The sequence below is a fragment of the Cyprinodon tularosa genome, unplaced genomic scaffold (genome assembly GCF_016077235.1).
Source record: "Cyprinodon tularosa strain WSP-4 unplaced genomic scaffold, ASM1607723v1 ctg505, whole genome shotgun sequence".
NCBI classification, from domain to species: Eukaryota; Metazoa; Chordata; class Actinopteri; order Cyprinodontiformes; family Cyprinodontidae; genus Cyprinodon; species Cyprinodon tularosa.
Genome location: NW_024039236.1, coordinates 928,657 through 948,871, shown reverse-complemented (window position 1 = coordinate 948,871; position 20,215 = coordinate 928,657). Strand labels below are relative to the sequence as shown.

At 38.6% G+C, this 20,215-nt stretch overlaps 1 protein-coding gene across 2 annotated transcripts in view; it reads left to right on the top strand.

Moving 5' to 3' along the window:
• The window catches only part of gfra1a (gdnf family receptor alpha 1a), a 176,613-nt gene that overhangs the window by 132,000 nt on the left and 24,398 nt on the right, over positions 1-20,215 (top strand). For both annotated transcript variants that reach the window (XM_038303133.1, XM_038303134.1), the window contains 2 exons: positions 4,149-4,258; positions 5,248-5,382. In XM_038303133.1, the coding sequence (XP_038159061.1) occupies positions 4,149-4,258; positions 5,248-5,382 (245 nt within the window). The remainder of the gene's footprint in view (positions 1-4,148; positions 4,259-5,247; positions 5,383-20,215) is intronic.

Below are 20,215 nucleotides of genomic sequence, written 5' to 3'. Positions count from 1 at the left end.
ATGTTCGCTCAGTCACAGTTCCTCTATGCATGCAGTTTGAGGTGGATGTTCTGCTGCCCATCCACCTCCAACACTATCCACCCCCCTACCATGATGAGTCAAAGCTTCTATGGCGCAAACATCCACATAAACAGTACAGCTTGTGATGACCTAATTTCCTACAAATTCCCAGTTAAGTTTAGCTTTGTGACTGACAGCAATATCTGTGATCTCTATACTTTCAGCAGGTAAACAGGGAGCGCCTTCGTAGTTCCCCTCATTGATTGAGTCTGCATGAAACCAATGGAAGACCTCTTTAGAGTTCAAATGACAACATTTTTCTTAATCAATGCTTGAATGCTTCGCTTTCACTTGGCTACTGTAAAACACTGCCACTGTATGTGTTCACATCAAACTTATGAAGCCATAATACCCAAATACTGTGCATTAAAGAACAAGTACTGCCTAATGTGGTGCCAATTTGTCTTGAATAATATCTTTGAACATTATCCTTTACATTAGATTAAGTTGTCCTTGAAAATTGATATCAGGAAGAATATTAATAATGTTCACCCAAAATGTATTTCAAGGGTAAATAAATTCCATTCAATTCAGTTTATTTAAATAACACCAATTCAGACAACATATGTCATCTTAAGACACTTTACAGAGACAATTCAACCAGATCATACAGTCAAGTTTTCTATCTAAAGCCCCTGTCTCATCTTGACAATTGGCAAAAACACTGGCATAATGGGTACGTTATGGGTAAGATTTGTATAAGTTATGAGCACGCTGGCATTGTGGCACACGTCAACATATAGCAAGCACGTTGAGGCGTATGCCAGCGTATGCCATACGTGGGCCATAAGTTCCAGGTTATATGATGGTTGACATATGTAATGTTTAAGTTACTCAAAAGTCGTGCCGTCTAGCTTATCCTAAATCTCTGAGTAAATTGTTCATAACTGCTGCATAACTTATCAAGAACTTCTCTCCAACGCATATCAACAGATCTGGCGGGCGTGTCCAGGCACATTGCCCCCTTAGGACACTGGCTTGTGACATTTGTTGTGCGTGATGCTGCCGTCCGTTATGCATAAGTTAGAATGTCGTCAGACATTCGCTCCGGACTCGTTATGAATACGCCCAAACTTGAAAATACACACAGAAAGTTCAGCGTTTTAGGAGATTCTGAGACGTCAGGCATACGCTGGCTAAATCTGCAAGGTGTGACAGGGGCTTTAGGAAAACCAGTTTATTGACTCATTGATGTCAAGCAAATTGTGCGAAGTCACATTTGACGCATATTGCAGATCTCTTGAGTACAATGCGATGGTAACAGTGTCTTTTTTTTTTTAGCTGTGATGAATGTGAAAAACAATGTTATTAGATGCTTTTAAAGGGCGAGGTCTACCTCCAAACATCAACCATGCTGTCAGTTCATTAGAATTATGATCCAAGTTTTACATATTCTGCTAGTTTTCCGAGCTGTAGATCCCCCGCATACCAACATGTCACAGGGAATCCAGCGATAGCCAACCATGTCTGGGATTTCTTGCTACCATTTGAATCTAAGCATCTTTTAGGTTGTTCAAAAGCATCAGAATATGGAATGGAAAATATTTTGCCAGATAGTTTTGTAGTTTATATACTGTTGGTATTTATAAACTTTTGCCAGAGTCCACTAACAAAATACTTTAGTAGAGGGATCAGAGCATCCAGATTTTTCTGGATGAAAAAAATATATTTCTGGCTTTATGTAAACTTTGTGAAGTGTAACACCTTTAAATATATAAACAGTAGCAGCCATTAAAAATGGCCCTTCCCAGTCAACACCCACTGTTTCACTGAATTAAAGGGTCTGACCACGGTCCTGCTCAGACCCTTTAAGACAGTGGAAACCCTCTGCAGGACCTCTCCTTCCCCCCGATGCGCGTCCACCACATACTTTTCATAGCATATTTTTTGTGAATGCAACATTAGTTTCTTTGTCAATGCTTTGACAGCCCTGATGTTGAACCAAATTTTATTATGTATTATTTAAGATATGTGGCTAAATGACAGCAGTAAAAACCTGCAAAGCTATGATTGTCTAAAATCTCTTTAAGATTCCCTGTAGCCGCTGCATCAACTTGCATCATGTTAATGTTGTGAGTTATAATGTCTGTAGTTCTCTGCAAGGCCCTTTGCTCTGTTTCTAAAATTCACTCCTTATTCACTCATGCTAGTCAGCAACAATGCAACAGCTGAAATCTAGTGTGATATGAGGGGATAACTTACCATCTCCTTAGAGTACATTTTTTTAGAAGTTTTTGCAAATCTCTTCCAGAGAATTGCAAAAACAAAAACTAAAAAAAAAAAATGTCTTAAAATATATATTTTTTCAATATTGCAAAAGCTTTATAAAATTCTTCTGTACTATTTTGTTTTATTTCAGTAATTGTGAACTCTGTTTCTTCATTATTTAGCTAATTAAAAGAGAAAAATAAACAAGTAAGTAGTTGTAAACCTTTTTGATTGATACACAATCATTTACAGCAAAGTGTTTATTGTTAAAACAATATTAAGTTCTATGAATTATTTTCTCTGTCAAAATATTACAAGCATCCTTACCTTTTCTTTAAAAGGGATTTACCTTCTCTTTCCTCCTACAGTGGACATCATTCATTCAGTCATAAGCAGGCTGGGATGCATGTTGATTGATAACTCCCCCATGAACAATAAGCACATTTGGTATTAATCGCTTTAGGATCTGCCTTTCATATTTTATCTTTGAAAGCCAGGGAAGGTGCTTCAGTAAAAGCCTCATTTGTGCTTCCATCTGATTCATAATATTGCAGGAAAACTTCAGCAACTCAACAAATCAGAGCCTTCATTAAGACTGACGGGCCCCAAAATGGCCAAATTCACCACTGAATATGTCTACAAGTATTCACAAAATACGGGTTTTCTGGACAGTTAGTGACTTCCTGTCTATAGAATAAAAGATGGTTAGTGTTTATGGCTAAAGGTTTGCAAAGGTCACATTTTAGCTGGAAAAACAATGTAAATATGATACCATATTTATCATTTCTTTAAAAGCTATATTAAGCCTACAAAACACCTGTTGAGTGGCATAAAAAGAAGTTTAAAGCTCTTTCTCATATCCACATTCGTCTTTCATAAAGTACACCAATGACACAGATTGTTCTTACTAATTTAATCTTGCTTCAAGACTTTTGGCATCTCTCATTCCTTCCATCAAAAATTTACTGGCAAGACAATCCGAGGTTTGCCAGTAAAGTGTTATGAGTCAGGGGAGTTAGGACCCCTGACTCATAACATGGTGTACTGGTTTAATTACTCTATTGCGAGTGTTATACAAGAAAATGAACCTTTTTCTGAAAAAGAACATCTAAAAGGTCCAAATTAAAAGCTATGATGCCTTTACTAGAAATGATCAGTATATAGAATATAGTTTGTATGAGTCCGAGCAAGTGTAGGATTGTCATGTTCAGTTCAGTTCTGTTTATTTCTATAGCGCCAATTCACATCATGTCATCTCAAGGCTCTCTTCAGTTCACCAGATCATCCAGTCAGATTGATTCAAAGTTTTCTAAGGAAAACCAGCTGATTGCATCGACTCTTTGACTCTTCAGCAATCCCTCACACTAAGCATGCTTGTAGGGACAGTGGAGAGGAAAAACTCTCATTGAACAGGAAGAAACCTCCAGCAGAACCAGGCTCAGTGTGAGCGGCCATCTGCTGAGGCCCACTGGGGTTCAAGGAGACGGAAGCAGACATAGAAAAAGAAGCATAGATACAAAAAGCAACTGTCAACCAGCTCCACAGGCGGCCCCGTCCAGGAAACACACAGCCAGGCAGACGAGCACCGAGCAAGCTCCCATGTCAGAGGACGGAGAGAGCACATCCAGTTAGTCACAGTCAGAGAAACAGGACTACACTGGAAAACAGGCCAAGCTCCAACATCTAGAAACAAAGGTGTTGATGGCAGCAGCACAGCTGATATTTCTCTCCAGGATGGAGTCACAGCCAAACAGGAACAGACCAGATGAAGCTACTATGAGAAAAAGCAGAGAGAGCAGAACGTTAGAGATTGAACTGACAGATTCTGCAGAGTGGCAGAACAGAGATACCCTACTAAAGATGTTTTGTGTGTGTTTTAGGTCCCGACTGGCTGACTTCCTTGTGAACTGCATGTCAGAGCCTCGCTCACTGTCAGGCTGTCTGAAGGAAAACTACGCCGACTGCCTCCTGGCTTACTCTGGCCTTATTGGTGAGTCCAAACAAGATAAACAATACAAATGCATCTTTGTCTTTGCTGACAAAATGGCTAGACTTGTTTTAAAATAAACATTGAGTTATTAAAACAAAGAACTTTAAAAACTATTTAGACAACACCAGTTGGGTTTAAAGTCCACCTCGTCTGAATTTGTTTATGCATCTAATTGTCCTTCATGGATTTAAGTGGAAACTTTGACAAAGTAAAATTTCCTTTAATCCAAGCAAACTCTCAGCTTGAGCTTTTTTCTTTTTTCCTACAAGCGACCAAACCAAACTTCACTCACACACACAAACACACACCCGCACACATACTCGTTTTGCTATATTTTGAGAGGACAATATGTTGACGCCCATTACTTCCATTGACTTTCAGTCATTTTCAAACCTTTCTATGCCCTAACCCTAAAACTGCACCTAACCATTACCAATGCATACCTCACCCTAACCCAATTAACACCTTAGACCTTAACCTAAGCATTAGCAAAATAGCTGTGAGGACCAGCAAAATGTCCTCACGTTGCAACTACTGATCCTCAATATGATGGTGAAATTCTTCACTCTGAGGGCTTAGGGTTACATACATACATACATATACAGTAGATAGCTGCTACCGACACAGTGGCCAATTTATTTTGCTCACTGCAAAACAATAAAAATGTCCTTATTGGACAGCAGCCAGCTGAATGGAACAATCCTCCACTGGGGCAGCTAGAATTCACTGACTGAAGCTATTTGCTTTCCCTTACTGAGAGAAAAGGCTATTCTCCACATGAGCCTCTCTGAATTCTGCTTTCTCAGTTTGCTACCCTCGCATAGGAAGGAAAAAAATGTATCAATGAATGATTTAACTATTCATTTATTATTAGATACAAAGTAAGAAAGTCTTTAGGACTTTTTAAATGTTTTTTGTGGGGTTTTGTTTTTATTATTTATGAACATATTTTTCACTTCTTCCATTAATTGTTCTTCCACCTGCTGCAGGCACCGTGATGACCCCCAACTACCTGCGCTCACCCAAGATCAGCGTCTCGCCCTTCTGCGATTGCACCAACAGTGGCAACAAGAAAGACGACTGCGACAAGTTCACCGAGTTCTTCACAGAAAACACCTGCCTCCGTAAGTCTCCCCAGCTTCTCCAGCTGCTGTTTGCTACAGATGTATTTTAAACGTAGCTGTCTTATGGTGTTTTCTATTTCCATCCGCTCCTCTCTCTTGGTGTTCTTCCTGCTCGGCACTCATATACCCTCTTTAGTTTTCTCCTCCGAACCAGATATATCCCTTTGCCGAGCCAGAGTTATTATCCCACCGATTTACAGAGAAACCAGTCTTATGTCTGCTTATTGTTTTCCTAGCTTGTGTGCTTTCAAGCTGTTACTAAAATAAATGGTTTTCCACGAAACAAAACAGAAAACTACCCGTTTTTCAACCAATAAAGAAAAATTAAGTGGGATTTTTTTCTTTATATGTAGAAAAAAGTAAACAACTGATGAAACCTGATGAAACCATGAGCATCCATCCATCCATTTAGTAAATAAACCTTCTTATAGTTACGTAGCTGCAGATGGCTGGGTGGCTCCTGTTGTCAGCCATTAAGTAGAAATAGCCTGACGAGACGTCCTGATTGGTGCAGGAATTCTGTCCCGCCATCCCATAAATTAAAGAAAGGTCCCACATTTGACTGTATAAAATTAGTAAAAAAGTTTAAAAAAAAAATACTAAACTGCCGCTTGTCTTAAATGCAGAGAAAGCAGAGCTGCAGTTCTTATCACAGAGCTGCACCAGTGCCCCATGTCATCACCAACCTGTGCACAATGCTCTTAAAATAGAACAGCTAAAGGATTTTAATACAAGATAAGATGGTATCTATTATTAAAAGAAAAGAAAACGTAGAAACAACAAAGACTGTTGAACGTTATCGTTGCCAAAGTTATTTTTCAATTCAAAGAAAAAGTATCGTCCCTCATTAGCATCCTGGTTGTCACACGTTTTTTTTTTTTTTTTTATTTAGTCCCCATGTTGACAGTAAGCAGTTTATGACATGTTGCACTCCAGCTATCAATTGTTTGAGTGGTCGATTAATCTATCAGTTGTTTTAAATAGGGATGCACGATATTGGGATTTTGGCCGATATCCGATATGCCGATATTTTAAAACTCATTTAGCCGATAACCGATATCGATACCAATGTTAAAGCTGGACAAAAATAAGTAGTCATTGAAAATAGCAGTTTTGTTATCCATTTCTGACACTTTGAAAAATAATATACTCAAATATATTTTCATATGCTGATATCAAATAGATTTTTAAAAACGCGGTATCGATCTATTTTACTTTCAAAATCTTGTGAAATTTCATCGTTCTGTTACAAACTCTCGTGATATTTTGCAAATTCTTGTGAGATTTTGTTAGTAAAATAGATCGATACCGCGTCAATATACTGTATCATCATATAAAAATATGGCAATATTTTGTGAATTTTCTGGGGATTTCGTAGCATAACGATGACATATAGCAATATTTCATTAGTAAAAGAGATTGATATGGTGTTTTTAAATGGCAATATATCAGCATATGAAGATATTGTGATATTTTAATGTATCAATATTTTTTCCCTCGTCTTTAGAAGTTTTTAAGTCTGTTAAAAAAGACATTTTTGAGGAAGAAGAAGTAGTATTTTTTTTTTTTTTTTTTTTTAGACTTTAGAAACTCAGAAGCTGATCAAATATCGGGTTAAAATCGGTGGGGTGGCCGATGTCCGATATTCAGTTTTAAGGCCGATACCGATAGGGGGCCGATTATATCGTGCATCTCTAATTTTAAAGCCTAATTGATTAATCCAAAAACATAAACAAGCTTATGTGGCTGATCGGATTCTTTGGCACATGGCTCAACTGGAGATTAGATTAGTGAGGATACAGTCAGAACCGTATTAAAGGAATACTAAATAAGACTGTTGTGGTGTCTAAAGATGATAGGTGTCAAAGGTCATATTCCTGTACACATGACATACATAGGTGGCTTTTTTCTTTAAACAGTCCTTTTTCTGTTCAGTTCTAGAACATTGCTTTTATTTTAAATCTATGAAATTATACCTTTTAGAAAAGTGTAATATTAATTTTAAGTGATTGTTTTTACTAAAAAAAATCTAAAGGGTTGCTAAATAAGGGTATAGAAGGCTTTTGGTTTCACTAAAATGCTTGGAAACAGATTTTCTTTTTGAAATACTCTCCTTGTAGTGTGACAGAACACAAACGTAACTACTTGGTATATATTAGCAGGGATATATATTAATTTGACCTGGCAGCAAACTCAATTTATATGTTTCTGGTAGGTCAATTGAGGAAAAATTCTTGGTAGATTTGAATATAATCGCACCTGAATCTTATCTTTGTGATATTTTCTGATCTTTGTTTCGGCTGCAGCCATTTTTGAAACTCACGTTAATGTAATGTGACTCTTTATTGATTTTTATGTGGAGGGTAGAAGATAGGATCAAACAGAGAACACGTCACTCAAGGACATCCGGGACGCATATCTAATCACCTCTACTTGAAATTTCTTGAAATATGGAGAATAAAACTAAATTGGAAAAAAGAAAACCATTAATCAAAATGTATGAAAGTAGTCTGTGTAAAAGAAATGGCTCATCTATGATGTCAGATTTTATTATTTTATTTATTAGTGGTGGTTCCATCCCTATATTAGTATATATATATATATATATATATATATATATATATATATATATATATATATATATATATATATATTTATATATATATATCCATCAATTGATGTTTTTAATTAAAGTTAAAAGAAACTAAACCAAACGTAGATCTATACACTCTAAATAATAAAGAAATAAAAGTTTTCTGCGATGCTTCTTCTGGATTTTATATGCTGACATATTGAGTGAAGCAGAAGCGAGGATTGTTTATAGACCGAAGTGGCTTCTTATACGTGGATCGATCATATTCTGATTTCTGATGGCAGAGCTGCTCTACACCTGTTCTCTTACTGGGCTGATTGATCACCTGATTTAGCTTATTTCAATGTTTAAAGAAAATAGATGTAATACACATAGATGTAACAAGAAAGATGGAAACACTCAGTAAATGACTTTATTCTGCAATCATTAAAAAATGTTTTTTTTTTTGGTTTACTGAAGGTGGATTACCGTAAAAATTTAATGGACTTAAAAAAAGAAAAGGCTGGTCTAATGATTTTTTCCCCAGGTTGGTTTATTGTTGCTTTTATCTACTTTGAAAAATTAAAATAACAATAAGTACAATAATCAATATCCTATGTTTTAAGAGCAAATAAGTAAATGCTGTCTTATGTCCTGTTTGTGGCAGTAAAGGATATTATTCAGAGTAATCAGACAGAAAACATGCAGAGAGAAAAATAGGGTAGACATGCAGCTAAGGTCTGGACGTCTGGGACGACTGCAGCCATCAACCTCAATTAGGATATAGAAAATTACAGCCTGTAGCTCCTATTCCTAAATGAATACTTCACCTTTCATGGGGTCAAGAGTAAGAACTCTCTTGACCCCATGAATACAAACTGCTGTAGTGATTCCAGACAGCCTTAAGTTTACACCGCTTGCTCCAAAGCTAGACTAAAACCTAAATATTTAAAGTAAAGCAAACTCAATTCTCATCGACTTGAATGAGTCGTGTGAACTACTGGACTAATTATTCCCGGCATAAAATTGATAATACACAGTGTTGGGCACGTAACTTTGAAAAAGTAATTAGTTATAGTTACTAGTTACTTCTCCCAAAAACTAATTGAGTTAGTAACTGAGTTACTCCACATTAAACGTAACTAGTTACTAGTAAAGGTAACTATTGCATTACTTTTGTGAGTGAATGAAATTAATAACTGGGGATGTCTAATTCTGAAATCCTGTGTTTGGGTTGTTATAGATACTGCAACATCTATCTATCTATCTATTCCATCCACCATCCATCCATCCATCCATCCATCCATCCACCATCCATCCATCCATCCATCCATCCATCCATCCACCATCCATCCATCCACCATCCATCCATCCATCCATCCATCCATCCATATTTCTCTCTTTCACCATATAGGCTAATGATCCTTCACGCTCTCCGTAGTTCCCCTGTGGCGCGAGCACAGGGCAGCTATTACACGCCTTTAGTGAGCATGTGCGTTTCCTGTCGCTTGCGCGGTGAATCGTGCTGCCTGCGCTGTGTGGAGATGGAGGGGAAACCGTATCTGATGGGGAAACGCAGCTCGACGTAACACCGGTATTTTCCATCTGGAAAACGCTGTTTTGCTGCTGGAGTCCTCCTCACTCTCCATCCTCCCCTCTCTCATGACGTGCACACGAGTCCTATCATGAAAAAAGGTTAATTGTGCGACCTGAGTAACGTGCAGTAACGGGGTGTCGGCAATTGTAACTGCGTTATAGTTACAGTAAGAGTAATCATTTTAATTACTCGTTACTGAAAAAAGGTAGCGGCGTTAGTAACGTCGTTACTTTCAGCGCCGTTAGTCCCATCACTGATAATACATCATATGCTAAATGTACTAGTGTTGCATCGATACTGATACCAGCACCGGGCTCCAATCCAGCACTAAAATGGTGGTATCGGTATCAGCGAGTACCAAAAAATAGAGCACCGATACCATTTTCTAGAGCCAAAAGTTTATTGAAGCATTGTCACCCTTTCCTGGTAGGTAATAAAAAGTTCTACTGGATTCTCTTTGTATTAGTCTTTTTCCTGCTTCACAAAGGTAGGCAGCAGCTTGACAAAGCCATGATGGCAATTATGTTATATCCAAGTAGTATGCAGTTCTTCATATATACACACACACATCAATTTCAAACAGAAGGTATCGGTATCGGCCGATACTGCAAAGCCAGGTATCGGTATCCGGTATCAGGTTAAAAAAATTGGCATTGGCACATCTCTAGAATGTACTATGCTTAGCTATATATTTCAATGTAATGAAAAACAAGTTTTATTAGTCATTTGGGAGCTAAATTAGCAGATCTCTGGATTTAGTTAACCAGCAACATATTTTGTTAAATCAAAAGATTTTAAAGCATAACTTTAATTTTATGAAAAATTTGGAAAAGAATTTATACAGAAAATCTTCCATACTTCATTATAAAAACCAAAACGTGTCACAGGTTCCACCGGAAGAAATAAAGCACTTTTGTTCAACTACATGAGGAGGGCTTTGCCTCTATTGTATGTCCTTTTACACAAAAGGATTGTGGGAATTGATATCAGTCCTAAATACCAGATGGAATGTCGATTGTGTTGAATCCACAATCGAAGGGAAGCATCCGACGTCTTTTCCCTACTTTGTTTCTTACTGGCAGTCCAATTCATACAGCTCTTATCATGGCGATCACTGACACCATTCTGTTTTGGCTAAGAGTCCTTAACGATTTGCCCTTTTCTCGAACTGACCCTCGGTATTTAAACTTCCCTAAACCCTAATCGGCCTCCTTAAACCAGTAATCTGGCAGGAGTTATAGGATCCTACCAGCCAAAATGTTTTAAAACTGTTTTCATCCCACTGCATTCAGACTGCTGAACAGTAAACCCCACTAGTCAATATGCAGTAACACACACACACAGTTCTGCATTGATTTCACTTTACCCTCCCAATGCGCTTTCTTATTGAAAACTTCTTTATACCTTTTACTGAAGTATGTCTGTATTCACTCTACCTCTTCTGTTTCACTGATGAGCTTTCTAACCACTGCTATTTACAGATAACTTCCTATTTTATTCTCAATTTCTCTACTCACACACACATATATATATATACATATATACCACACACTACCGTTCAAAGGTTTGGGGACATATTGACATGTCCTTTGAAATTGAAGATTTCCTACAACGGTGTGTACTACTCCCTTCAGAGGACAGCATAAACAGGCTCTAACCAGAGTAGAAATAAAAGTGGGAGGCCGCGTTGCACAACTGAGCAAGAGGATAAGTACATTAGAGTCTCTAGTTTGAGAAACAGACGCCTCACAGGTCCCCAACTGGCATCTTCATTAAATAGTACCCACAGTAGCCTGTTTGTGCTGTCCTCTGAAGAGAGTAGTACACACCGTTGTAGGAAATCTTCAATTTCTTAGCAATTTCTCGCATGGAATAGCCTTCATTTCTAAGAATAAGAATAGACTGTCGAGTTACAGATGAAAGTTCTCTTTTTCTGGCCATTTTGAGCGTTTAATTGACCCCACAAATGTGATGCTCCAGAAACTCAATCTGCTCAAAGGAAGGTCAGTTTTGTAGCTTCTGTAACGAGCTAAACTGTTTTCAGATGTGTGAACATGTTTGCACAAGGGTTTTCTAATCATTAATTAGCCTTCTGAGCCAATGAGCAAACACATTGTACCATTAGAACACTGGAGTGATAGTTGCTGGAAATGGGCCTCTATACACCTATGTAGATATTGCACCAAAAACCAGACATTTGCAGCTAGAATAGTCATTTACCACATTAGCAATGTCTAGAGTGTATTTCTTTAAAGTTGAGACTAGTTTAAAATTATCTTCATTGAAAAGTACAGCGCTTTTCCTTCAAAAAGAAGGACATTTCAATGTGACCCCAAACTTTTGAACGGTAGTGTTCCAGTTATGGTTTGCATTTCTATATTTCAATTTCAAAATTGTGTTTTAAAAATGTCCATTTACAAAATGTGTTCTTTGCTACAACCTTTATATGGGATCATTTTATTTTTTTTCTTATTAGACCAGATTTGTGTTGGTTACAGTAGTAGCCATTCAAAATTTTCCCACTTTCCTTGGCTGGTCCCCTACAATTCCTTTTTAAACATCAATCTCTGTGCTAAAATATTCTCTGCATTGATTTGTGGACATTAAGATCTAAGAAGAAGCGTCATCTCCTGGTCAGACCCTGTAATTCAGTGAAAGGATGGAGTCAGATTAGAAATATGCACCCCCAGGAGACAGAGGGGGTTACTCCAGTGGCTGGAAGTTGTAAATGGCCTGTACTTATATAGCACCTTTATTCAAGTTAGGAGACTTGACCAAGGCACTTTACACTACATTCATTCTCCCATTCACACACACACTCACACACTGATGGTGGCAAGCTACATTGTAGCCACAGCTGCCCTGGGGCTCACTGACAGAAGCAGGGCCAAAGGGCCCTCTGACCACCATCAGTGGAAAATGCAGGTGAAGTGGACACAACGACACTGGAAGTCGGAGTCGGGGCTTGAACCGTCAACTCTTCGATTTCAGGGCAAACTCCTACATCCAACGCCACTGTGGCCCGAGTGTGGGCTGCCATTCGGTGGGTGCTTGATTGGGGTGCGCCATTTTGAATGACTGCTACTGTAAACATACAACCCATAGGAACTCCAATGTAAAAAATATTTATTGACAAACATCCATTTCATTGTCTTACATAAAACATTAACATAAAACTCCCAGCCACTGATGTTATTCATCTGCTCTGCACCAACTGCAGCAGAGCAACAAGATCTTGTGAGGTTTTCCAGAAATATATTACTATAGAGACAATATATCATCTTTGTTAGTATATATATCTGATATATATCTGGATCAATTCTACTGTGATACAGGAATGGAGATACCTGTCATATCGTCAAATTCAATTTCTACACCTAATTCACAAGCATTGGAAAAAAAAGATTTTGTTTAATTAAGGCATGTCTTTTCCAAATTACATTACAGTGCTATTACAGAAACAAATCTTGATGTCATGGATACATTTTTTTTGTAAGTTAAACCAGTTTGAAAATTGGTCAAATGTGTCAAGAGGTTTAACTGCATTGTTAATGAATTCATTATGGATTCAGTCAATCAGACAATGAAGCAGAAGACACCTGTGACAGGAAGCCGGTTAATCACTGCACTTCTAAATCACTGTGTGCTTTAGAAAGTCACAGACGGTGAAAATAATGAGCTTTAGTGACAACAAGAGGGGATGAGCTACTGCCTGGATTTCTGCTCTGTCACAATGAGAGCGAGCAGGTGAGAAAACACCAACAACATGCAGTCTCATTTTCCCCGACCCTTCTCTCTCTTAGCCTGACATTTATCTTTTCTATTGCAGGTGTTTTTTTTGTCACCTTTTTCTGCTCTATTGTTGTTTTACTTCTCTGGGTTAACAAAGTCAGTCTGTCGTAGAAAAAAAACAAGCGTCTTCATCCAGTATTAGGACAATTTGAGTTAATCTTACCATTTCAAAGGCTGATTTGTGAGCCGTAAGAAGGTTAATGTAGGTTAATGAAATCTGGCAGTCTGTTATTTAATATCATTCAGTCTCTTGTCACTTTTCATTATGATTCTTGGTTCTGTTTCCTCTTGTTTTTTTTTTTTTTTCTGCTGCTTCCATATTTTCCGTTCTCCTCTCTCCACTTCCATCCTCCTTTGCAGCGCTCATCCCTTCCTTTCTGGTCTCAGTCGTCGTCCTTTCATGCCCTGCCTCTTTCTGCTCTCATTAAGCTTGCTCAGCAGTAACTGGAACTGACAAGTCTAAAGATCCTGACACACAACAGCTACAGGGTCATGGCAAGAGAGAAGACAGGAAGATGGAGAAAAGACAGAAATAGCAAAGTCTTCCAGTCCATGTGCTGCAGTTTAGACTCCTAATCATCTGGGGCTGGAATTTCATAATTAAGACAGATTGGAATTTATCAGCCTTTAATGCTGAAGTGAGCGACTGGCTTTTGGCTTCTGCCCATTATTAAAATAAAGCCAACAGAATCCTTGATTCTTTATTTTCTCCAGGTGTTTTTTCTTCTTAAAATACGTGATGAGAAGATTGCAAATCCACTCCTGTCCTGTAATTTGTCTTACAATTTATCGCCTTTGCAGTGGGACTCCTCAGCTGAGATTTGTATCTGCAGATTTAATTCTCGCAAAATGACTCCAAAGCCTTAATGTATTCAAAGCTTCTCCACGGTTCCTTTTCTGGGCATGCAAAGGTCAATGAATTTTACCTTTACAGCAATCCTTGTGTGTAAAGTGAGACATGAAGTGGTTATGTAATTTTATGTTTATATATTTATTGTATATACTTCATTTTCAGTTGTTTGATTGACTGAATATATATATATATATATATATATATATATATATATATATATATATATATATATATATATATATATATATATATATATATATATATATATATATATATATATGTATGTACAACTTGAAAAAATCCTTATTTCTTGTTAACGGAAGTCTAAGATTTTACTTTCATTCACGACCCTGTTCTGTTTTACTTCCATCTTTTCAGTCTTTCAATCCATTGGCCAAAGTAAAAAAATATTTCAATATGTGTGCATTGGTTTAGCTTTTACTATTAAACACTTTTGGTAGAGGTTGAAAATGAGAGTTTTATGCTGGACCTTTCAGTGTCTCTCAGCCTTTAGTCTGTTGTCATCAGAGTGAACTGTACACTTATTGGTAACTTTATACACTATATTGCCAAAAGTATTTGCTCACCTGCCTTGACTTACATATGAGCTTAAGTGACATCCCGTTCCTAATCCATAGGGTTCAATATGACGTCGGTCCACCCTTTGCAGCTAGAACAGCTTCAACTCTTCTGGGAAGGCTGTCCACAAGGTTTAGGAGTGTGTTTATGGGAATTTTTGACCATTCTTCCAGAAGCGCATTTGTGAGGTCGCACACTGATGTTGGACGAGAAGGCCTGGCTCTCAGTCTCCGCTCTAATTCATCCCAAAGGTGTTCTATCGGGTTGAGGTCAGGACTCTGTGCAGGCCAGTCAAGTTCATCCACACCAGACTCTGTCATCCATGTCTTTATGGACCTTGCTTTGTGCACTGGTGCACAGTCATGTTGGAAGAGGAAGGGGCCAGCTCCAAACTGTTCCCACAAAGTTGGGAGCATGGAATTGTCCAAAATGTCTTGGGATGCTGAAGCATTCAGAGTTCCTTTCACTGGAACTAAGGGGCCAAGCCCAGCTCCTGAAAAACAACCCCACACCATAATCCCCCCTCCACCAAACTTTACACTTGGCACAATGCAGTCAGACAAGTACCGTTCTCCTGGCAACCGCCAAACCCAGACCCGTCCATCAGATTGCCAGATGGAGAAGCGCGATTCGTCACTCCAGAGAACGCGTCTCCACTGCTCTAGAGTCCAGTGGCGGCGTGCTTTACACCACCGCATCCGACGCTTTGCATTGCACTTGGTGATGTATGGCTTGGATGCAGCTGCTCGACCATGGAAACCCATTCCATGAAGCTCTCTGCGCACTGTTCTTGAGCTAATCTGAAGGCCACATGAAGTTTGGAGGTCTGTAGTGATTGACTCTGCAGAAAGTTGGCGACCTCTTCGCACTATGCGCGTCAGCATCCGCTGACCCCGCTCCGTCAGTTTACGTGGCCTACCACTTCGTGGCTGAGTTGCTGTCGTTCCCAAACACTTCCATTTTCTTATAATACAGCTGACAGTTGACTGTGGAATATTTAGGAGCGAGGAAATTTCACGACTGGATTTGTTGCACAGGTGGCATCCTATCACAGTTCCACGCTGGAATTCACTGAGCTCCTGAGAGCGACCCATTCTTTCACAAATGTTTGTAAAAACAGTCTGCATGCCTAGGTGCTTGAATTTATACACCTGTGGCCATGGAAGTGATTGGAACACCTGATTCCAATCATTTGGATGGGTGAGCAAATACTTTTGGCAATATAGTATGTGAAATGGGATAAGCTGTATTTTCTTCTTAACTTTGCAGCAGCTTCTTAGATGGAGCATGCATAAAGGCAACAGTGGAGAGGAAAACAGTTTTACCATGAAGCAACCATGGATAGATTCTATGGTAGAGAAGGTATAGATAAACTAGGTCCTTTGGTGGCTCTGTCTAGGAAAGAAGCACAATAAACCAGATTTAAAACAATCATAGAATAACTATGCCATATTTCCTTTGATTCAAAAAGAGGAGGTAAATAAAATCCTAATGATGTGGTTTTTTTTATGTTATCTTGGTTTAGAGGAACTAAAACCCAGTTTAGCACTTTTAGTCTGTGGTTGAAGAAATATCTCTAAAGAACTAGTTTTACACTTGTCATGCTTTTGCACATTACATTGCTGCTTAGTGAACAGGGACTTTAAACTGGTTTTATATCTCCTGACTGAACAGGAACAGAAATACTGCTTCCTCTCCTGTGGAAAGCCACACACTCCATCTCAGAGTTTATTATGCAAATGCATGGAAGGATTATGGCTATACCCGTATATTAATACTTTCAAGTGTTGGAGTTTAATCTGAATGAGGTCAGGTTAAACCAGTGCTTCTTTTTCTGGCTTTTAGAGAGAGCAAACTCTAAGGCTGGTAGAAGATCACCGTAAATGAAGTGTTTTTTCCAGCAGGATGCTGTCGCTATGTGCTTTTTTATTGCCACATATGTTCACATATCTAAAGGCACATTTTACCCTTGTCTCTTCATAAAGAAAAACAAACACTGTAAACCATTAACATGGTCAACTGACTAATATAGCATTCCAAATACACTGCAAAAAGTTATCTAAAAATGATAAAACATTTCCTGTATTTGCTCTTAATTTAAACAGATAAATGAAGTGACTTGCCAATAGACTTGGCAGTTTTGTCCTTCAAGATCTTATGCTCCTACAATAAGATAATGGAGATGTTTTGTCCAATTTTAAACAGAAATATTTTTATACTGTTGGGAAATTGTATTACTTGTTAAGACACAATTCTTTAAAGAAAATTGACATATATTGAAATTTTTGCATTTCACATAGTTTTATGCTGATGTATGCTGGAATCAAGGCCAAATTATGCATTTAATATTTTACTGCTCCTCTGCGTGGCTTCTGCGTAGACACAGCCATATTTATTTTCCTCTCTCACACTGCTACCATGTCCCGACTCTCAGTAAAGCATCACCGGATCTGTCGCTTTGAGACATCTGATTTGCAGTCGCATTTCGTTGATGAGTAAATGAGTAGCTATGGGAGGAGGAGAGAAACACAGCAGCATTAAACAGGACCGACTTCAATGTATGTTGAAGTGAAAGTTAGGAAACGGGTTGGTTAAAAAAATTAGAGATGCCACTGAAAAATCTCTTCATTAGACATACGGAGCTTTTTCAGCTAAAAATGGCAACAACAGGTGGCTGTAGGAGGTGCCAAAAGGGTCTGGGGCAATGTCTAATGGGTGGAAGTCGAGGACGGGGACCTTGGCGTTCTGAAGAAGCTGGCTCCCTCTATGTTTCTCGACTGGCCTGGGAGCACCTTGGGGTTCCCCCGGAGGAGCTGGCCCCCCGTGGCTGGGGAGAGGGATGTCTGGGCCTCCCTACTGTATCTGCTACCCTACGACCTGACCCCGGATAAGCTGAAGAAGATGGATGGATGAATGGATGGATGGATGGATGGATGGATGGATGGATGGATGGATGGATGGATGATGGATGGATGGATGATGGATGGATGGATGGATGATGAATGGATGGATGATGGACGGATGGATGGATGATGGATGGATGGATGGATGGATGATGAATGGATGGATGGATGATGGATGGTTGGATGGATGGATGGATGGATGATGGATGGATGGATGATGGATGGATGGATGGATGATGGATGGATGGATGGATGGATGGATGGATGGATGGATGGATGGATGGATGGATGATGGATGGATGGATGGATGGATGGATGGATGGATGGATGGATGGATGGATGGATGGATGGATGGATGGATGGATGGATGGATGGATGGATGGATGGATGATGGATGGATGGATGGATGATGGATGGATGGATGGATGGATGATGGATGGATGGATGGATGATGGATGGATGGATGGATGGATGGATGGATGGATGGATGGATGGATGGATGGATGGATGGATGGATGGTTAAAGGCTTGCTGGTAGAGTAACAAAGTTAAAAACTGGGCTAAACATCTTACTGGAGATCTTGCTTTAATTTACCTTCTAAATTTAGATGAAGGTTTCTCTCCAAACAAAGTGAAGTTCTAGATAGGTGATATGTCATTGGACCGGTCACCTATGGTATTATAATCAGAAAAGAAACTGATTTGATCATAATAACAAGAAGAACATTAAATGAGTAAAGAGCGCTTACAGGCAGACACAACTGTCTGCCTCTACGCAGCTTATTGTAATTAGACTTTAGGTGAGGAGATCGACAAGACAGAAAAGAGGCCATCAATACTCACAATGTGCTCATCATCCTTCTGTTGTCTCAACATAAAGCTACTCAATCAAAGAGACGTAAGCAAAAACAAAGTATGCACTCTTAAGGATAAATGCGCCCAATTAGGTCATTAGGATAAAAATATACAATTTCTCTGCAGAATATTGCATCTCAGAAATGAATATCAGCATGTTTTTCATTATTTTTCTTTGCCAATAAGATTTTCAACTGAATATTTTTTTTTACCTGCCTGATACTTTTTCTATTAGCATAACATCCAATTAGTGCCGTAATTTTCTGCTTGTAATCTGAGATTTGCACAGTGACTGCAGAGAAGCTATTGCAAATGTCGTTCTGTCTGATAGGAGGGACGTTTAAGGGTGTGTCGACGCCTGCAGATTTACTCACTTCAGTCACGCTATTCCATTATTTTGGAGTGGAACTAACTTAAAGGTTGTTTGCAGGTCAGACTGAGTTTAATCTAAAGTCATTTTCAGATGGAAGGACACAGAAAGACAGGAAGCAATGATGCTCATTCCTGAGCAGCTTTTAAATGCTGCTCTGATCAATACCCAGATGGCTTTTTTTTTGAGAGATGTTATAACTACTGTTAAAATATCCACCTGTGCTGACTTCAGTGTTGGATGACTTTGAGGAAGTTTAGATTCATATGGCAGCCTTAAATCTGTTGCTAGATGTTACACTGTTAGCTAGAAGTGTAACTCAGACATCCTCAGCCATTCGACACATTACAGTATGAGGTGGGACATATCATTCTTAGTTAAATAACTAAATACAGTAGATAAATACACATTTTACAAATCTTTAAGAGGTTGGTGGCAAAAAAGGGATATGAAACAAAAAGATAAAAATGAAACATTTGGTCAAACTAGAGGCTTACTCCTCTAAAATGATTTATTCAGTTTGGATTTCTCCAGCAATCAGAGGACCTGACCAATGCTTCATATGAAGGCCAGGGTGGGTTGGATGATTGTGACATTGACAAGTTCATGTAATCTTAATGATTATGGTGTGCAAACAAATGAAAACCAAACTTCAATGTCTTAGAGAAGAAAAAAATACCTTAGATGATTAACTCAGATAACCAGAAAAGGTTCCTTGAGTCTTGAAGCCGTCTCTTAGTCTTAATAACTTCCAGGTTGGGTGGAGGTTTGAAGAGGACCCAAATGCAGAGAATGAAGCTGAGGTGGTTTCTTGCAAGTTTAGTTAAAAATATGGTAACTGGAGCAGAATCCAAACAAACAAAATCCACAAGATCCAAAAATACTTAAATCCAGAAAAAAACTTAGAAGAGGGGGTAAAAAATGATGAGGAAACAGCAACAGTGACTGAGCAGGAGGTGTATATATGGCAGAGAGAAACAAAGACCAGGCTAATCAGCAGATCGGGAGCAGGGGTGCAGAGAGGAATCTAGAAGGGAGCTAGAGGAAAGGACACTGATGCAAGAAGGCAAACAAAATATACCAAAGAACTCAAATGCAATCACAAATAACGAGAACCACAAAATGGAAATAAAATCAATGAAAACTCCAATATAAAACTTAAACAGAACCAAAACCATGACAATAACTTACAACACAATCTTGACAATCTTGACTAAGACAGTTAACTGTACAGAACTCAAGAGGGCAGGCATTGACACTGTTCACAAGGAAAACAGCTGCATAATATTATTGCTAAAGAAGTTGGTTGTTTC